Below are 22,148 nucleotides of genomic sequence, written 5' to 3' on the forward strand. Positions count from 1 at the left end.
GACTCCAGACACACATGAAATGTTATTTTTATGGAAGGTTCCACCATTTTTTTTTGCAACCATATTGCATGGATAGAGATGTGAAAAAACAAAATACCATTGGGGGGAACATGGTATCTGCTTTATATACATGTTTATTATCATTTAAATATACATTCAAAAGCATAAATGAAAAAACAGCATTTGTATTATTTTTGAGAGGCTTTGTTCCACTTTAGGAAAAGGTATTGTCATAGAGTATACTGCAGTGCACAACATTGCACAGCCACAACGTGGTTGTGCTGCTGACCCTGATCATTATACTGAACGTGGCAACTTACAAAAATGTGCAGCAGTGAGTTCACAAAATGCACTGCACTACAACCCATGAGAGGTAGCATCAGACATTACTTACACTTATCAGTCTGGGACATCCAGCAAACCTAGAATGGATCTAGTGAAGGATAGAAATCATTTGCTAGCAAATATCAAATGACTTTATTGAAATCCTTTCCAGGTTTGCAGGATCACCCAGCTTCACCAATGAAAGTGTACCCTCTCCAGCTTTGGAGAGCTTTAATAAATCAGTCCCATTGTGTGATGTCCTTGTATATGGCATACTATGTAAACAGCATTGCACCACACATAATGTGAATGAGGCCGGACTTCTACTCTTTGTCCAGTAAGAAGAATCACTCAGAACCATCAATTAGCTATAGACACAGCTGCATTGCAAATAAATGTTTTCTCATGACAATCCACAATTATTCATATATAGCACACCAGGTAATCCAATCAAGTGTAATCTGAGCAAGTGTAAAGAAGCACAGTGGGTAAAAAATACAAAAAAGTATTTATCACTCAAAAAAAATTATAAATGCTTTTACTAAAATTCTCCTTTTCCAACTTTTAACAGGAATGTAAACTTTTTTCATATTGGCTAAAAATAGAAAATATGTGAATCAATTTCTACTAATGTTTCATGCAAGTTTTTCATTGAATTAAATGTAAATTTTAAAAAGAAAAAACGTACAAATCTAAACAGCTTTCAGTATGTTTGCACTGTCCATGTTCCTGCTGCAAAACCCACGCTATGAAAGCACTGCAAATCCGTATAGTTCAAGCAATATTTTGATGCAAATCAACCATGCAGTGAGGGGATTAAGTGTGCTTACTGCTTAACTAAAAAAAGTACCCTGGGAGCTAAAATAGATTTGTTGTAGCTGTTTTTAGTATTACATGACTTTCTTACCTTCCTGTCACAACAGTTCTTTAATTATTTACCTGCCTGGCAAACAGGCATAAAGATAAATTTAGCAGAAGCATTCTTTATTGAGCACCCATAAGGAGCCTGCGTTGTCTATGACATACAGAATTTTAAACTTTGCGTGTGTTTGTATCAAAGCTTTATTTTCATAAACACGTTGTGTTACACTTTGACCAGTCAGAGCCAGAGCTCTCTTCTTTACCTAATGCATTCATTTTTTTAAATAAATAAATATCGAGAAAGGCAAATGAGGAACACTTTGATAGGCTGTGTTAACCTCCTTCATTTTTGTCCAGATTTATTTCATGGAAATTTTTTTTACAGTATAATATAATAGTATGAGTATAATAAAGTTTGAAACACAAAATCATGTCAAAATAATAAATTAAATAAATACATTTTTCAAACCTTTTTTTCCAAAAAGAAAAATGTTATACTAATACTATTATATTAAAATGTAAAATAAATGTTCATGAAAGCCAATGTACCGCTTTTACACCTATAAATCTACTGTAATGCATTCAACACAGGTATTTAGTATTGAATGCAATACAAATAGGTTTGAATTTCCTGCCCTGTTTAGAACGGAACGGCCGCATGCACGGACGTCAACGGGCACTTTTGACTCCTCGAGCACAAAGGAAGCCGGCCGGAGGAAGAAAGAAGACGGGCATCGCGGAGAAGGACGCCGGCGGATCAGGTAAACGCTTTATTTACTATCTTTTCCCAAAGGTTTACCTACCCCGAGTGTGACTCGGGGTTACCGCCATCCTCTTTGTTTTGTGTTGTAACGTCACCCGAACTTGAGCTGAACAAACACAAAATTGGCTGAAAATGTAAAAAAAATTAGGAAATCCCCTGATAATGCATGCCCAAGATATGAGACACAACTATCCCAGGAGGCTGTGGGCTTCCCCTTCAGTCTTTACTGCCAAAGCAGTAGAGATGGAAAGGGAAGTGACCTACAAAAATTTAAAAAATATATATTTAAAAACACATTTTAAAAGGGATAGCTACCCTTTTATATAACGTTAAAAATGGGATGACAGGTCTGCTTTCAGGCTGACCTGGAAACTCTGGTGGACAGATCTCTTGTGGCTGTCTATGTAACCTATAGTAAGCCAGTTGGTATGTCTAGCCAGTAGTTAATGAACTGATCCTTTAAAGCCAACTACATGCAATTTTTTGTTTAGAATAAATGGGTAAACAATAGGGTAATAGTAAATAAAAAGAAACAATTTTGTGGTGCAATATTTACTTTTAATGCAGGATAAAAGTAGGTAGCCCTGAGTTGGGCTTTAAAGCAAACTACCGTATTTTTCGGACTATAAGACGCACTTTTTATCTTCCCCAAAACTGGGGGGGAAAAGTGGGTGCGTCTTATACACCGAATACATATACCGGTAATTAAAAAAAATCATACTCACCCGATCCCGCGATCCCGCGATGCTGTGGGCTTCTTCTTCTCCTCGCTCTCCTCCCGGCTGCAGCGCGTGTCTCTTCCTCCTCTGAGCGAGGAGAAGCCGACACGCATACCCCCGCGATCCCATAAGCAGGCTGATCCAGCCTGCTTATGGGATCGCGGGGGTATGCATGTCGGCTTCTCCTCTCTCAGAGGAGGAGACACGCGCTGCAGCCAGGAGGAGAGCCAGGAGAAGCCGACACCCGTGCCCCCGCGATCTCATAAGCAGGCTGGATCAGCCTGCTTATGAGATCGCGGGGGCACGGGTGCCGGCTTCTCCTGGCTCTCCTCCCGGCTGCAGCGCGTGTCCCCTCCTCCTCCTCTGAGCGAGGAGAAGCCGGCACACGTGCCCTCGCGATCCGGTAAGCAGGCTGGATCAGCCTGCTTATGGGATCGCTGGGGTATGCGTGTCGGCTTCTCCTCGCTCAGAGGAGGAGGGGACACGCGCTGCAGCCAGGAGGAGAGCGAGGAGAAGAAGAAGCCCACAGCATCGCGGGATCGCGGTATCGGGTGAGTATGATTTTTTGGCACAGGGTGATCAGAAGGGGATACATTGTGTCAATGTATCCCCTTCTAATCACTCTGTGTCAATGTATCCCCTTCTGATCACTCTGTGTCAGAGTGATTAGAAGGGGATACATTGACACAGAGTGATTTTTTAGTATTTTGTTCAGAATCTTTTTTTTCTAGGTTTTTCTCCTTTAAAATTGGGTGCGTCTTATAGGCCGGAGCGTCTTATAGTCCGAAAAATACGGTATATTAAGAGATATATGAGGGGCACCAAAGCAGTCCTAAAAGTCTGAAGTTCTAGCTTTTTCTGGTTTCATGTAGTAAGTGAAGTAAGGATGACGTCAATATATTTAACATGCGTAGTTTAGCTGCGTCAACAAATCTTTAAGTATTGACGTTAATACTTTGGATCAGCATAACAGCCAAGGCAACCATCCTTTTCATATGCAGAAGTCAAAAGTAGCAGATTGAATATTAGTATTACCATTGTTACAGCTGGGCACAACAAATTTCATTCAAATATTTTCCTTAATAGCCACAAAGGAAATACATCTACTCTGTGACCACCAAATGCCATTGAAAGCTATTAGATTGCAAAAATAGCAGTGACATTATCACATAGCTTTTCCCGAAAGGAGAGCTGTAAGAGGGATGCAGAAGACCCCACCATAGGTTGATTACAGAAAACATTAGGGGGTGGCTACAAGACTAGTCGCCCTGCACAAAGAAAGGGAACAGCAGTGACTAGTCTTACAATTACAAATAGCTCTAGTTTTTCAGTTTGACATTGGGACTAAAATCTAGGAACCTTTTTGCGTCCCTAGCTCTCTGCTGTAAGGGTAATTTTCTCAAACCATAATATGGGCTTATAAAGGCGTACTGGACTCACACTGCAGTAAAAGGCCCAACAACCAGCTTGACCTTGAAGATACACATGGATGGATAACAGACCTTTGGAGTTCAAGCTGATATTCCATAGCATGTTCCCCATTTCTTATAATAATAAAAACGGAATGGTTTGAATTCCAATTTACAATGATAATCTTGTTTAAATTATCAACCCTGAAAAAACTGATGTTTTTATTTGCTTGCTTTTGGTTGGATCGTGTAGTTCTAAAGTTTCTACATTTTGTAAAGTCTTCTTTCTCAAAAATAAATCTTTAGTTCTTAAAATTTACCACACCTATTCGTTTTTCTCACAAACTGTTACATGAGAAAATGTGTTACCAATTCAACAATATTTTTGTGTTGCGTGCATCAATATGGAATTTCCCCATTGCCTATAGTCATTTTTATGCACATTTGTTTGGTTAAAGGTGAAAAAACACATATTGCCATTGAATTTTGCATCTGTCTTCATATTTAGAACAAAACAGAAAAAATAACCCTGTCACTGATGGACATTACCAAGGGCAGTGTTACAAAGCAGACAGTCACTCAAATGTTGGTTGATTCAGTCTATGCCACGTTGTTCAGCCCAGCATAAAAATGAGTCTGCTACATTGTAAAATATAATCCTTGCACAAACCACAATAATTACAACTAGCTACCATAATGACATTCATTGACAATTAGTTTGACACTTTTTACGTCACACACACTGGTGGCTTCAGTTCACCTGAATGGTTTTCCCCGCAGGATAAAAAGACAACACTTCATCATGTGTGTGTTTATCATGAGTGCACTGAAGTGTAACAGAAAAGAGTTTATGAATGAGTCTAGGGCTACTGATGTATAAACATTTATGGACACTACTTCTTTTTTTAATAATCTTAAAATAGTTGTCTAGCATTTGTAAAAATATAAAAAGATTTTACTACGATACTAAGTTTACTTTTGCACCATTTCTGGACTCAGCAATCGATTGCTGGTCATTTTCCAGTGTAAAAACACCCAACAGGTCCTCAATTTCCAGGTGTCATAAACCTGCCACCTATGGGGAACATCCATACTAAGAAGAACATACTAAGATGATAGATTGACATCATCACATCAGCAAAGATTTCTGTAAATTACCAGAAAGGAAAGCAGACCTTGTGCTATAAACCAGAAGATCCATGAAAAAGGTGAGTATATAAAAAAAGCAAAAGTTAGATTTCAGGTTGCATCCAGGAGAAGAAAAGAGGACTGGAGGTTGAAGTGTGGAGTTGGGCTTTAACTTTGTTGTTTAAATAAATGTATTCCTCAATTTCTCAATGTGTTCTCGATGTAAAATAAAATAAAATATTTTCTTTTACATAGACCTACAGCACGGGTTTAAAAACATCTCTGGGTCTAATACTCATATACTCTCAAGCACTTTCCCCTACAATCATTTCTTGCAGCAACTAGATTTTCACCTGGGATGAATGATCCTCATGGGAGTAAAAAGTCAAGTCCCTAGATGTGGGATTTAGGAGCTGCCATATTTCACCTAATTTAGTGGCTAAAAAAACATTATTTAACTATTTAAAAAAAGAATCACAGGGAGAGGTCTGTGTGTAGAAAAGCATTACCTCGGAGTCTAGAGAAAAATTAAAGTCACCCCCCACAACAGTAGGGTACCCTCTTTAAAGTCCACCAAGTGATCCAGTACTTCCTCTAAAGAACAAGCCTGAGGCAGATATACTGTGGTCACGCTTGTAAGATTGATATAGACCCTGAGAAAAAGAAATCTACCATCCTCAACAGTGGCAGATGTAACTAGCAGTGGGATGGGTGGCATAACTGACTTGGGGTCCTCCTGCCAAACTGACTTGGGTCCTCTGTGGAGTTCTTGTTGCCTGAGTAGAGTCCAAGGTCTTCGTACAGCGGCATGCTTCCCAATTTTCTATGTCCACCCCTGATCCTTCCCACATGTCCTATAGCTGTTATAAGTCAGAAAATAAATTACTTATACCCCTGGTGTACAATCCTTTTGTTTCTGAGATAGTGGATCTTGTCTTTATGAAAATGGGCCATCTGCAGGTGCACCACCTGTATCCATTGTCTGTGAAGATCAGTCAAGAGAGCAATTCATTGAGACTTTTGACACAGGGAGAAAGCAATATGTAGTCATACGAGTGCATAGAGTAATATACTTTGACTGACCAGAAATGAAGGACAAGAAGGGGACGATAAGGGGGAAAAGAACAAGAGAGGAAAACAGAACCAAAGTTTGGAAGTTAGAGGAAAAGCATAGTCATGTATTTGAAAATAGGTTAGAGATTCCTATGACCACATAAAGCATAGCAAGAGAGAAAATGGTAAATATCTAAGAAAGACAGGGGCGGCAACTGATCAAGTTAATATCAGTCAAGTCCATATCAGTTCAAGTCAGGTTCTCCACACAGGCTCCTGCTCAATGCCTTCACAGTTAAAAGTTAGACTCAGAAGGCTCTTACAGCAACAAGGGGACTAAGCAGACCTGGGCATCTATAGAGTTGGCACTGTGGTCAATATGGTCATCCATAGCTGCAAAAGCCATATATAGTTGAGGGAACCCCCCTAGATAATGTATGGTCCAATACATGACGGGCCCCTAAAAGTAAGTACTGCTAACATCCTCCGCATAGGATTTCTTTGAGTGAACCGGGAAGTTCCTCTTGTGTCGCCGGGGGAGGTATGTTGCAGATAATGTCCAGTTGCTTGTCCATCATCCAGAAAGGGTCGAACAAAAAATGTTCCCCAGTTTCCCATGTCCCAGATGATGTGTCACTATTTAGTCTTTAGTGACACATAACTAATTGTTCCTTTTTTTACCTACAGTTTGAAACACTGTAATCTGGTGTTTTGTCCATTGATATCAATCTTACTTTTTAAGTATTTACATTACATCCATTATTATCACTTACTTTTTAAGTATTTACATTGTAATTAGATTTTCCTGTAAGTGTAATAAATAAGCATAACAAGGCCATTACAGTGTTCTGACAATATTATTAGGAATGATGATGCCATGTGCTTTTATTTTCATGTCTAAAATTAGAGAAACTTTATAGGTTATTATTTTGCGTCTGAAGCTTTGAAGGCTTTGTTTGTAAATAATAAAAACGTAGGATTTATAGCAACTTCAAAGAAATTCACACCAGTATACTATCTGCTCTTTACATAAAACAGGTATGCAGTCACACTAGGAACAAACTCACAGCAGTACAAGTCTTTACTTAAAGTCATAATAAAAGACTAATGGATATGTAAGGTGGAAAACTGTAAGAAATGTGAATCATGTTTAAAAATTAAGTTAGGTATTCACTCTGTGAACAAGTGGGATAAATTAATGTTTTATTCAGAGTCATTTTAGACAAATGACAGCTGTTTTTAAATCTCATGACTCATCACTAGTGACAAATGAAGAAACAACACAGGCTCCATTCCATTTCTTCTGCTTAACTCTGCCAGGTGATGGATGCAAGGAAATCTAAAACTAATAAATAGATCAAATACAATCTATGAGATATGCCTACCTACAACACATTTCTTTTAAATTTTATTAAGGAAAACTATCGTAAATTCTACTGATAAATTCCTAACATCAAAAAATTTTAAAGTGAAATAATATGGCTACCATATAGGGCTGCCAAAACAAATATTAGACCTGGCAACAGAGGGGATGATGGGGTGGGTTTAATTCTCTCTCCCCACATTGTATATTTAGAGTTCTTCCTGCCCTGTCCCTCTCCTGACCCCTCATTGCTGCCTTTGTCTATTGCCCGCCTGGCCCAATCTCACAATTTTTAGATACTTTTGTATCTTGGCTCCCACAAATTCTTTCTTATGGTCTTATACTTGAGCTACATATATACCAAGTAAGGTCCTTTATTTAAGCTACATACAGCATTTACGTCAGATGATTGTATATGCAGTCGTGCTCGTATATACAAATGGTTGGCACCTGATATTTTGTGTACATGGGCCCATCTTTTGCACATTTTAGGAAAATAAATAAGAATGAAAGAAGTAAAATAATAATAATGTGGTAGTAAGAGTAGCAACCACTTTTAATAGCCACAACAGTAGTTGAGACCCAAGTGCTGATATCTTACCAATAGAGTCCACAGGTAGTGTTGTGTAAGAATCAGGTGCTTCTTCCCTTCAGTTTCTTCCAGACTTTTAAATGTCAGTTTTGGATAAACTGACGCTTAATAAATCTTCCAATAACATTTATACTCTGCAATCTCCATATATTTGTGTGTATTAATGAAACATAATAGACTGCTTTTACATTGTCCATTTCATGTTTATTTTCATTGTTGTGAAGCAACTAAGATTATAACTTCTGAAATATTTTTACAAGACCAAAGGCGGATGCCTTCTCAAATAAAGTGTGTTAGGTATAAATATGTTAAAAATGTGAGGGCAAACACAGTCATAATCTTATTATGTTTGTTTTGGCATTTCCTTTCACATATAGCTTTACAATAAATGGGAATGTCTTTGTCTCGTCATTTGTAAACTTTATACTTGGCTTGCCTGAGAACACATTCCACAAGGAAATGAAAGGGTAGGATGCTTAACAAGGATTGTAAGAAGCAAGATCTTTTCAATAAATGTTCTCTGCAATTTGCACCAAGACAAATACTGGTAAAACCTTTTCATTGCATAATGGAATAACTTTTTATTAACATTGTGCATAATAATTAGTGGTTATACAGTTTGGATAACATAGTTAAAAAGGATCCCTTCCAGAGTAAGAGGGTTTTTCTGCAATCCATAAACATATTGGTAGGTTAGTTTGCTTTCCAAACTGACTCTACATACAATCTAGTGATACAATTATTTACTTATCTACAAAACCTATGTGATCATGTTGGTAATGGATGGTTTATGTAGCAGATAACTAGGGATCCTAAAACAGGTCAAAGTGCAGACTCTACAAAACCTCAAGAATGCCCTGCAAGGGGCAATGGGCATTGCTGCAGATATCTCCAAAGGTGTACCCCCAGATACAACAGAACAGTTGACAGCAAGGTGATTAGATACAGAATCAAGAGACCAGATCAAAATCTAGACATAGAAGAAGTCAGGCTGGTGGCAAACAGAAGATCTAAAAACAAGCCGCGAGATAAACCAGAAACTGTGGTCAGAGGCAAGCTGGATTATAAACAGGGTACACACATAGGATCAGGAGATCAGACTCAAGTTAATGTGAAAAGTAGCCTGGGAACAAGATTTACAACAGGTCTTTGCTCAGACACTTCCAATTGCATAGGGGAGACTATGTGGATTCAGAGCATGAAAGATGTGAAAATATGGTTCTGTCTATATTGCTCTGTTCACATACATTAATTTTGATTATAATTATGACTGATATTGATGACTTTTTTTTTTTATGTTTTAAAAATTTATATGTATTGTCTTGATTGCAGATATTCCTGTTGTGTTCCTGAAGAAGCGGAATCTTTCTATGAAACACGTTGATATTGAAGGGGAACACCGATTTGGTGCTGACCCTAACAGGAATATGGCTGGTTTTGCACAATATGTTACATTTTTGTCAGGAAAAGCTATATATTTATATTAGTTAAAAGAAGCATGATTATATTTGTTTTTCTTGGCCTGTAAAGTCCCATGTTTTTCAATCAGAATCCTATTGAACTATATTGTTTCTGTTCACATATATGCCTAAGTAGCATGATTGCCAAACTTTGCAAGTAATATTAGATATATACTGCTTACTGTAAAGGGTGTTATAATATTGACTATGCAGTGTTATTCTAAACTTGAGTGTGTTATAATTTCAACAATGACAACATTTAAATGTGCACTGGTAAGTTTTTAACCCTTTGGTATAATTTTGAATAGAGATAAATGTGTCTGTACAACCATTGTAGAAAAACTTGAGCAGAATAATTCATAGTAACAGGAAGAGAATGCAATATAAAACCTCTAAAATGTCTCAGTAATCAGGAACTGCATATACAACATGAAGGGGTATGGATTTTGCATCATAACAAGCCAACACATTTATTAGCTGTTTACTCTATTAATTAAATTGTTTCTTTATCTTTAGGTCTGCCTGTACTCATTTATAAAATGTTTTTTTACTGATGGTATTCTTCTCATTTCTGGTGTAGCTCTTCAGCAAACTGATAAAATCTGAGTTTCTGTCAGTTGAGATGATTTCCTGAGAGCTGGCTCATAGGATATGAGATTGTTGTTCTTCAAAAGGAAGTTTTAGGCTTGTTGTGTTATGTAATTTATTGTAACCTAATCCCTGGTATGCACTTCTGTTTATTTAGTTTGTGTTACAAACCATTGCTGTGTCTTATGCTGCAACCATTCCTTACTGTAAAATGAGATTGAGCTGCCATTTGGGTCTCTCATTTATAGCTGACATCTTTCCTGCATCTTGTTATTTTTCCTAAGTTAAAAATCAAGGTGCAATAATTAGACGGGGGCCTATGGGAAATGTTGATACCACCCACTCCCAAGCAACTGCTCTCTGTTAAACTTAGCAGTGTCAACAGTGACAGTATGGTCAATGATTTGGTTATAAAGTTTTGGTAAATCATGGACAAGTAGTGGAAGACATGTAGGCCTAGGCATTGCTAGACCACAGTACCTAGCTCTCCTGCTCAGTACCATTGATCTACCAAGACCTAACAGAGCAAGTGTCAGTGAATATTAGAGCAACTTTCCCTTATTCTGAGGCAACAATGAGCAGAAATGAAAGGGGGGCACCTGGAGCAGGAACAAAACGAAGCGAAGTTGAAGCGAAGAGGAAAACGTCAAAAGCAAAACACAGAAAGTCCATTTTTAACTTTATTTGGACCCTTACATCATTAAAAGCCAATGTATTTTTGGGGTTCAAACTGGGCCTCATACCCAGTCTTTGCCTCTCACCTCTTTGGTCTCTTAGCCACAGATTTAGGGTAAAAGTAGCAAGGTGATTGGAAAACCAGAGCAGGATACATTGGAATTAAAAATATTTTTTTTAATAATGGTATTTTGTTTTAATGTTAAAATTCTTATCTTTTCCTGTAAATGTGTAATTAAACTCACATCTTGTAAGCTATTGGCCTAAAGACATCTAAAAAAGACTAAAAGGTGGGTGTGCCTGATAAAGTTAGCAATGCCTAATGACACATAGCTTGGAGCAAAACACATTTTCCCTATGCTGTTCTAGCAGTAGATAAAATAGGGCCTTGACATATATTGAATACAAAAGTAATGCACACTGTACCGTGTGAGAGGAGGAGTAGGTGGAGGGGCTACGGGAGAGTTCGGGTGAGGAGATCACGAGGTTCAGGGAAAGGTCAGGTTTAAATGAATTGGTAGAATGGAAAGGCGGAATGAAAAGGGGTAAAAGGGAACAGAGGTGAGGGGGAGGAGATCAGTCTTTGTTTAGCGAGGGGCAAACTCCCCCGCCCCCAACTGACCTGACAGGATGTGTTATCATTACCAGGGGTATCCCAGCAAGGGGTGGCTGAGGTCCTTGGAGGTGGTGCTTTATGAAAAGATAAATAGAAGAGGGGGCCCATCATGGTATGAGGTCTCTTTTAAGTGATGGAAGGTCAAAGATCCTGATGGTTGGCTGCCGAAAGGGTTTTTTGCTCCCGAGGCGGGGTTGTGCGACTGGGAACATGGTGCAGGTAGCCTTAGGTGGGGATCAGGGTAACTCCTTTGAGGATCTTCAGTCAGTTATGGGTGGTAGTACTGTCCCAGCATTCTACGGGTAACATGTTGTGGAATTGAATAGTACTTTTGCACTCATGTTATGGTATGTTTAGAAAGTTAAGATAGAGTTTATCTTAAGATTTGTTGTATTTAATAAACGGCCACTTGCGACCATTTGACTACGTTCATGTTTGTGTTGTTTGTTTTGAGGGGTGATGAAAGGGAATGGGGGGGTAAATGTCTGGAGGGAAGAGCGAATTTCTGAGATACCTGGGTTATGTGCTTGACAGACAATGCCATCAAAATTTACAGCACTTGACAGGTTAAATTTATGGGGTGACATTTACCCCGTAAAAAGTTCTTTCACAAGGAACATTAGGTCATAATGGATCAATGTAAGCGCATATATAAATAGCATTATTATACCAGAGGTTTTTTGATTGATTTAGTTTAGATCTACAGTACCTAAATAATACAACCATGTGCAACCATCCACATAATACCCATGCTGCCAAATCCATCGATATAAACTCAGCTGCTTTCTGCACCCTCCTGCAAAATATTCAACATGCAATAATACATTCAGTGCTATTCTACATTATATAAATCTGCAAAATGTTAGCAAAAAGTAACACAAAGAAGTAACAGTTATTTTATGATCATCCAGATCTTTTTTTAGCTAATATTCCATGTCAAAATTATTGAAGTGTAATAATACAGGCCTCATAGCTATTCCAAACAAGACAGTATGCAGACATTTAGCATTTAGTTCTTATTCTAAATTGATTGTAAATAATGAAACACTCCTATTAAGCAAGTCTAACTTACTGATTCATTACTGGGTGACAAGATAAGGCCTCTGTGCCTGCTCTTTGCAACAAATGCATGGTGAAGTAAGCAAGGCTGTACAAGGTGAATGGTTCAGAGGGAGGTCACCAGTGTCCACACATCTCATTGTGTATTAGCAGTCTCAAGGAACGATAGATGTCTTGCAGCAGAGTACACAGTGGGCTGGATTGAATACACTTTCATCGGTGAGGTGGGGTGATCCAGCTAAACTGGAATGGATTTTTTCATTCCAGGTTTACTGGATCACCCAGCTTCACTGCTGAACGTGTATCTTCACCAGCCTTGGTGAGCTTTATTAAATCAGGCCCAGTGTCTTTGTTCCTGCAGTCCAAGGGATACAGACATTGAGGGTCTGGGTGCAAAATCTTGTGGGATCTGGGATAATGTGCAACTATGAGTTTTAAATCTCTACACTTTTAGACCTACTGCTAATAGAAACCATTCCTAACCACCTATGTCTGTGGACAAGCTAGCCACACAAGGCTGAGGACTGTCTGTGCACCAATACCTGTAGACGTTTCCACAAGAACAATTGTGCAGACTATCACCCTGCTCTAATGGCAGTTTAGTACTTAAAGCACAGAGTTAGTATATTATTTCACCAACAGAAATACACAATCTATTATGGTACAGTAACATGAAGACCCAACCAGAGCAAGTATAATGGCCGTGTTTACCATTTAATTATACACAGAGGTTTGTACCTGACAGCAATGACTATGTTGCTGCCCTAGGCCATGACTTTATTGTTGACTTTGCAAAAATCTAACACAACATAACACATATACTGAAGCATCTACTTTATATTTACTTTTTTGTAGCTGCTTTCCTAAAGGGTGACAGGACTCCTCAATGGAAAAAATAGATATTAATTTCTCAATGTAGTTATTCATTTCTCAATGTCTGTTGCATATTTTTGGGAATTATTTGCATGACTTTACAAGTTACAGTATGACCGTTTGACTTTCTTAAATGCTAAGTTGTCAAAATGTAAGGAGAGTGCATTGTATTTCCAGAGGATGTCTGCCCTGAGCACCCTGACATGGAATGACACGTCAAGGTAATACAAAAAGTCTAGCTCCAAAGAATATGATATTAAACCTGAAATGTCATAAAATATATGGCTTGTGAAAAATGCAGGAAGTAGGTATGTTTTAGAAGTGGCCCTTCAAGTAACAAGTAAAAAAATACAGCTAAGCATGTGTCAAAGAAAACTTAAAATCACATGTGAACAAAGATTTTCACTTACCAAGGTAAAAGATCAGATACAATTCACTTATCTTAGTAAATTTGGTGATAGTTCACTTTGCAAAGAATATCCAATCACATGCAAAGACATAAAAAAAAATAAGGAGCTTCATCCCAAGGGGACAATTTAGTTTGCTATTTGCACAGCCTAGGCTACTTTAGTTACCCACCTTCTCTGTCTGTAAGCTAAAATCTACTGGATTCCCATCCTACTTTCTTTTTTTTATTCTGCACTGCGGCGATTTGTGAGATTTCAAATACATGAGCTGCAGCATGTGTAAGTAAAATATTCTCTAATGGAGAATATTTGTAATTGTTGGACTAGAGTGAAGGAGTGGCTTTGGAAGAAAGGTAAACATGTGAACTTCATATAGCTCCATTGATGACAGATCATTGTAGGGCAGAAACAATCTATAAAATATTTTACTTCATTATGTTTATAATTAGTTGATACCCACATTTTGGGGTTAGATTGGGCTGTCTGTATTTTAGGATCCTATTCATCTATTTTAGAAAAGAAACGAGCATTTATCTTTCTTAATTTTTTTGATCCTACCCAAACAGGTAGATCTTTAAACTTTACAGTTGTACATGGACAAATTATTGAGTTCCAGTGTTTCCAGTAAGGGGTTCTGGTAAAGCTTCAGTTTACACAGACATTTCAGGCCATAGTATTCTTCTAACATTGTTGTAACGATTTGTAAGGGGCTCTGTTCCAACGTGACTGCAGCAGCACACACACACTGAATTTCATGCTAGGTAAAACAAACATGACAAATAATCCACAAATGAAAAAAGGAATTTTATATAAAAAATTTATTATATTAATAATAATAATAATAATAATAACAATAACAATCTGTATACACATACAACAAAACATTAAAATATTAAATAAAAATAAATTATTCCAATAAAAAAATATATTATTTTCAGGGTCACATTGCATGGCAGTGCTTCTATAGAATTTTGAACGCGACCTGGAAATGAAAAAAAAGACACATTTCAGATTTATGGGGTCATTTTTCCCATTGTAACAGAAGAAAACAAACATGTGACATTTTTTTTAAAGAACTATATGAGTGGCCAGTCATATTTTCTGTTTCATTTTATATCTTGTGCTAGTAATATAAATATGCTAAGACTCGCTCTATTAAGCATTGGTCATTATGTTATCTTTATGGAAACTGCTTCAAAATTCATTGCAATCAATCTAGAAAATAGGTTGGAAGGGACATGAAGCTTTAAAGCTTTTCACCCTTTTATCATGCTACACAGTCTCAGTGGCAAAGGAAACCATAACCAATGAAAATTACGTAAAGTATATATAGCATCATATTAAATTACTCACCGTTTCCTTCAAACCTCAACTTCATCACTTCCATTTTCTTGACCTAATTTCTTTTTTTCCTCAGCTTCATATTGATAGGATGAATATTTCCTTCTTGTGCTAAAATAAACAATATCCAAATTAATACAACATGTTTAAGCAACATAACAATAGTATTTTCACTCTGGCTGACAATAAAAACACATCAACAGAGAAGGATGAAACTGGGATTCTGCATAGGATATTTTATGAGATTCAAAGTTATTTTATTGAAAATATTTTTTTTGATCCCTGTGCCTTCTTGTCTCAATAACAATGCTTGTTGCTTTTTTTTTCCTGCTGTCAGACGCACAGGCAGTAGGGGAGAACCTTGGTGAACCTCCAATAAGGTCACAGACAAAAGTAAAAAATCAAGTTTAATTAAATTAGGGCGTGATCCTAATTTAACCAGAAATAAAAACTGATCTAAATGCATTTATTTATACAGCTCTGACATCTTTCACGGCACTATGCAGAGTACAAAGTAAAGCCATTACCGTCTCTCAGAACAGCTCACAATTTACCATCACTAACATAGTCTAAGGCAAATTTGTAGAAAGCCAATTAACCTACTAAAAGCTATGCAAACATCCAGATACCTGGTATTAGGGAGGTAATGTTTATATGGGGGTATGGTGTCTTCTAATATGGCCACAGTTTAATTGGGTGTATGGCAGATGAGAGTTCTCATTACCTCCTACTTTCCCAAATTTCCAGGAAAAGTTCCTAATTTTAATGATCTCTCCCTGGATTTCTTGTGCCTTTCCATCATTTGCAAAACTGACTTTCACAAGTCCAGGGTATAAATGTCAAGCTTCTCTTTTAATGTGAACTATTGTAAGTTAGGCCCCTAATTCTGTTTCATCCATTCTTTTCATCATACTTACTGTACTACAATGATGATGATGATGGCAGCAATGCTAAGAGTTGATAGCAGGACAGCTATAACAGCTAATACTGTCGTTGTGGTTATGTCGCTAAGGTTTCCCTTTACTACAGTCATGGTATGTTCGCTGCAGCGTTCACCAAAGAAGTTTTGCTGGCACCTATGGAAAGATAAAAATGTTAATATTACCACTCTATATATGTACAGCACTGTAAGCCTGGCTAAGCAAAGCTTAGTGTTATTTTAGACAAAAGACTCTAACAAGGCGCTACCTAAAATAGAATTTCACAAAGGCAGAGTACAGTTCCAAAGGTTTGTCATTCTTGGAATGCAGTATGATCTCATCTCTGCATTACATTCTAGGAAATGAAGACTGTATGCAATGACTGCTTTCGTGTTCATTTTTTATAAGCAACTACTCACAGACTTAAGTGTGGGACTGGTCTATAAAAAAGGCACTTTTGCTCACAAAAAGTAATGATGTGGAATTCTAATCGGCGAATTCAGTGGAGCAGTGAAAAATAAGAAATAACAAAGTATGGCTTGCTGCTTTTAAAACTGTTACTGGATACATTTAATTAGCTATTCCTTAGTTCATTTTCACAATCAAATGTAATTTTACTGATTTTAATGAGTTCCTAGACACGCACACTGGCAATTACACTTTATCGAATGTATGACCTATGATATATTATTTATTTTAAAAATGCAGGTTGGGCCATATCAGAAGGAGTAAAGCATTATACTGGGATGATTAGATAAGGAAATTATAGTGCAAAGTGACCTAGGAGACATAAAGATGCAGCAGGTAACTCAGAACAGCACTAATGCCCTAAAATTCAAAAATCTCTTTTCTTGGAAAAGTATTGTCACTGGTAAATGCATTAATACATCTTTGACTTTGTAGCATAGATACTTACTTGCATGAGACTACTGGAATCTTTTCAAGGTATCTACATTCGCCATGTATGCAGAAATTTTTATGTGTGGTTAGGCAGGGATTGTCCTGCTGTTGTTGCTTCTTCTTCTTATTTCCCTTTTTTGATCCCTTTTTCTTCTTTTTCTCTCCATTTTTCTTCCCGCCTTTCTTGTTGGCTGTCACAGTCGACGTTTCTGTATTTTCTGGCTTAATTACTGGTTGAACTATTAAGTAAAAAAGAAATCATTTTTTTAGTATTATTTATGCAGTAGCAGACACAGATTACATTAATTACATTAAATAACATTTGTTTGCTTTTTTCACATTTCAAATTCTGCATAAATCAACTTTACCTTTTCACCTGAGCCCTTTCCCCCAAGCTACTAGTCTTTAATTGCATTTTTCTTGATCGGAAGTGTCACTTTTTCAAAAATGACTAAAAACTGTGTGCACATAAGCCCTGGAGGAAGGGTTGGGAGGAGGTCAAGTCACTGGGAGATTGTGCTAGACACGTTTCATTAGCATGCGGTGAGTCACTAAGGTGAGGCTTTAAACACTCAGCTATTTCCCTTCATCCACAATCAAACACAGTAATCTTGTATGTTCTCTGTGGTTTACTATATCACTATGCTTCCCCGCAGCCTAATCTCTTTCGGGACATTTGATGGACGCTCATAAATTAGCATTTACAGCACTAGCTACCGCTGGTTTGATGTTATGCAATGTAGGAATGGTAATAGGTTTGCCTACCAAAAGATTTGTATGAAAAACTAATTTTTTTATGCATTTCTGCAAACTGTACCCCTTCCATATGTACATCTACCTAAATTCTCCCACCAACGTATTATATTCCAGAGGGGGTAACAAAGGCAGACATTTTTTGCATATGCCATGTTTATATCTAAGATTTCTCATTCTTAGCCATCATATATTACTTTTATTCTAATAGTTATATGGACAAAAAAATATATAACGCCTTGGTATGTTCTTCCTTCTTTGTTCATAAAAAGAATATACAGCTATTATCTTGAATAAAAAATATTGCAATGGTCGTTTCTTCTCTAGCAGTTTAAATCCAAAGAAAAACACAAGTGCTTGACACATGGTGTCTCAGATGCAGACGAGAAGGTAGTGAGTGAGCGTTCCATTATATGAATCACTCCTGGCAGTGCCACAAACCTCTGCAATGTGTTCTGGGCCCACACAGCTCCTGATCATTAGATGACGGATTGCAGACTTTCTCATACAGTGTAATAATAAAAGTAGATGCTAAATATTATTGCTGCAGAGTTCTTGTTTTGTAGACATATTTTGCGTAGGCAGAAGTAAGTGTCATACACTTTTTCAAAGTTATTGAATTATTCCTGTTTGCTTGTATCTACATATGCTTGTCTTTTTATTAAGAAAACTATTTTGGCTCTAATAACAAGCTTCTTACTTTAATTGGCCAATTAGAGAGAGAGACACATTAGATTGCCATATCATGCCTGGTAGGTCATTCACACTGCAGGTCTGCTTCTTAAAGAAACAGCGCTTGCAGATTTGACAGCAAGTGGAAGAAGTGGCAGTGAGGGGTACTATACTGCTTACTGCTGCCCCCATTCATTATCAAAAGGCTGCTGTGGGTAAAAGCGACTTAAAGCCCAAGGTAACAGTTCACTGGCATGAAGAAGTGGTAACCTTGCAACCTCATTGCCAGTCTGAACATAGCCTAACATAGTATAAGAAATCCCCTTCTGCCCTCTGGGTTATCAGAACATATCATATATCAAAAATGCTAAATAAGCTGGTTATATATTTTACAAAACAGAGCTGTGAGACTGGCTATAACCAAACCAGCAGTGACATAATGCATACCAATCCTTAGTTCATTGCATTTACTCCTAGACTTTTGACAAGTTCATACAGGTTTAAGTGCCTTATACGCATGTGATTTAAACAACTTATCTAGAGCTATCTTTTACTGTAGCCTCAACCTTTCCCAACTTGAAACAGCACAAAAGTATTTAGAACCTTCATATAAAGTTTGTTAGATTAAGTTAATCATAGCAAAGTTACACCTGTAGATACATCCAGACACTTACCAAGTATAGAATCATCATCTATGCTGAAGCTTTTGATAGGGATGTGTTCATCATTATCTTCATCATCGCTCTCTTCTTCATGGCCCAGGTCGTAATAGTCTTTAATGCTATCTGAAATCTCTTCCTCTCCTGAGACTGTCACACTAGCATCGGGCTCAGTGGTTGTTAATACAGCACCGTGTACTATGCTTCTGTTTGCTATAATTTGAAAAAAGAATTACTTTTATGAGATTTCCTTTTTTTGTAATATTTGGTACATTACAAAGGAGCTCACGATCAATCATTACCTTGCACTGAAGCGAATTTGAGTCAAAGCCAATTAACCAAATATTATTTTTTTCTTTTTTTGTAAACATTGTGAGAACTTGCAACAAAGTTATTAAATGAGCCGAATGTCAAATACCTGTTGGCTAACGTAACTATTATTTTAATATTAGCAACATTACCAAAAACAGATTATACAGTAATCCCAATTTTTACAATAACTCCAATTATTTCTTTTTAACCGTACAAAAAAGCTAAACCTTAGCACACACTGCAACAATCTAAGAAAACTAATGAGATATCAATGTATTGAATTTAGCTGACGTAAATATGAATTCTTGATTGCACATTCCGCCTTTGTCTCACTGAATTAATCAATAAGAGAGCAATAATCTTAAAGTGCAAAGTACAGTACTCCATGTTATCTAATCTAGTCATCACTTACCTCATCTGAATAATGAGGTAAATCTCAGATAATGAAGAAATTGTGAAGATAATGAATAGTGAAGATAATGAAGAAATCAGCTCTGATTAGTTGTTACAGGTAAGTGCACTTTACAAACCCCTATTGCTTCTAGCACTTTCATTTATCATCTGTTGAGGGACTAAAGATACTTTCAGTGGTCTGTGGTCTTATATTTATAAACATTACACATCAAACAGTTGTCCAGATTTTTTTCAGCATGCTAGAGGGTTTGCTTCATTCATAATCTTGCTGGTGATTTGTCCTCCATTCACTGACATGCCCTCCTCCTACTCACATATTCCTTACATGCTCTGACATGTCACAAGTTTATCACAGTGCACTTTCTCAAGTTAATACCCCTGCTACTTTCTTAGTTGTTTAGAAGTGTCATTTTAGCAGCATGACATCTTTTTTTTTTAAATTGCCAGTAATCGCTTTGCTTGCTTTATGTTAACTTCTAAGGAACTTAAGACACATCAAAGATCAGTCAGCATAAAGGTGAGCAATCCTATATGATCAATCCCCACTGTGCTGACATATATTTTTACAGCAGCAAATATTGTTAATAGGAATTAAATAGGAGAAATAATTGCAAATTATTTCAAATGTATAGGTGAAATCAAGAATAATTAAAGAAGACTTTAATTGCGCATATACATGTGATGACGCTACTTATTCTATGTCTATAGAAGGCTATCCATAAAGGCTACATAGGGGACATGGGCGCATTTAGACAAGTTAGTTAGTTATAATTCTTCCCAGGGCTAGGATACAGCTAATAATAATAATTGTATAACCAGTCCTCTATATATCTTCATCTCTCATTAACTGCTCAGCAGTTTCCCATGTCAGAACAAATTCAAGATTCTTTAAAAAGTTTTAAAGAACCTGGCAAGAAGTGTACCTGGCAGCATAAAATAATCAAGTCATCTGCTATTCTCCATAAATGCTTAAAAACCACAAGAGCCTATAGGATTAATATTTTATAAAAATGATAATATTGTATTATTAGAAGAAATCATTCAGCAATCAGGAGTAAGAAGACACACAAGCTGCTAATGTATCTGTAACACTTACCTATTGAAAGAAGTAAAGTGGTCCAGAGAAGAAGAAGTGATAGAGAAGGCATTATTGAGCATTGGATCCTTCTGTAGAGAGGCATGTTGGATATAGCTGATGTGAGCACAGAGTGGAATGCTTTGTGTCAGGGAGCTTTGCAATGTTTGAGCAGCTCCAGCTGAGCTCAGGCTGAAGTGCAGACAACTATTCAATTTATTATGTAGAAAGGGAAGGGTGGTGTGTCATAGGAGGAGTTTTTATCCATACGTCATAGGAAACAGGTAGGAAGATGACACAGGCATACTGTACTTTAATAGTAGTGATTTTATATATACAGGTATAGTTATATTTCAATAAGAGAATTTTAAAATTTACAGTAATATATTTTATATTTAGTGAGCTTATAAGGGGGATCACTTTTCTGCTTTTGTTAATGGCTAACATGATACATTATTAACACAGATTTTTTTTTCACATACCTAACACTGACAGTTAATTACAATTGCAGGCGAGTGGAGTTTAGATAAATTACCAGGTAAAGAATATAAAGCAATGATATGCAATAGATAAACAATATGATACAGACTTTTGTTTTTTTTTTACTGTATCTCTGGGGCTCAGTGGGTAAGAGTGGTGGTAAAATGCTATTAGATTTTGTAATCTCCAATAAATTGTCAATAGTTGTATTTGTATATAAAAAACACACTAAAAATAGATGTCAGATGATTGTGGCTGGAAACATTCTTTTGTGATCATTTCCAGAGACAGATGAATGAATGTGCGCTGTACACACAGTTCTGGTCTATAGAGGGGGAAGATGAGTGAGTGGCACCCCGATGTGTCCTCTTCCACACGATTATGTGTTCATCAATCTTCCACAGCAGACTAAAAAACTATATTGGGAGACTACTCTACACATGTCATATTTTCACCTGAGATGAGCATACCCATTCATCCTGGTCAACAATAATCTGTAATGTTGGAAGAAGTTTAAGGCTACGTTAGATAAAACTCGTACTGATGACCAAACATTGTCTGGGAACTGTTGCATAGAACCCAATTTATTATATGCAATAACTATGTGGTCATTTGTAGATCCTTGGCTGAGGACTGTACATATTGCAGATGCAGAATGTAAAGACATTGCAGAAGAAACGTAAATTTGGAAATGATGTGGAAGAAAAAATGGAAGAAGAGGCAAGTGCTGGA

At 37.0% G+C, this 22,148-nt stretch overlaps 1 protein-coding gene across 1 annotated transcript; it reads right to left on the bottom strand.

Annotated features, from left to right (window-relative positions):
* Positions 1–14,693: 14,693 nt before the first annotated feature.
* AREG (amphiregulin) lies at positions 14,694–21,123 on the bottom strand. Its single transcript, XM_072405550.1, has 6 exons — positions 20,958–21,123; positions 19,151–19,348; positions 17,068–17,290; positions 16,149–16,307; positions 15,244–15,342; positions 14,694–14,872 (listed from the first exon to the last, which is right to left on the bottom strand). The coding sequence occupies exons 1-5, from the start codon at positions 21,040–21,042 to the stop codon at positions 15,252–15,254; spliced, it is 756 nt and encodes a 251-aa protein (XP_072261651.1). The 5' UTR covers positions 21,043–21,123; the 3' UTR covers positions 14,694–14,872; positions 15,244–15,251.
* Between the last annotated feature and the right edge of the window lie 1,025 nt (positions 21,124–22,148).

Source organism: Pyxicephalus adspersus, chromosome 3, assembly GCF_032062135.1.
Source record: "Pyxicephalus adspersus chromosome 3, UCB_Pads_2.0, whole genome shotgun sequence".
In the NCBI taxonomy this organism is placed as follows: Eukaryota; Metazoa; Chordata; class Amphibia; order Anura; family Pyxicephalidae; genus Pyxicephalus; species Pyxicephalus adspersus.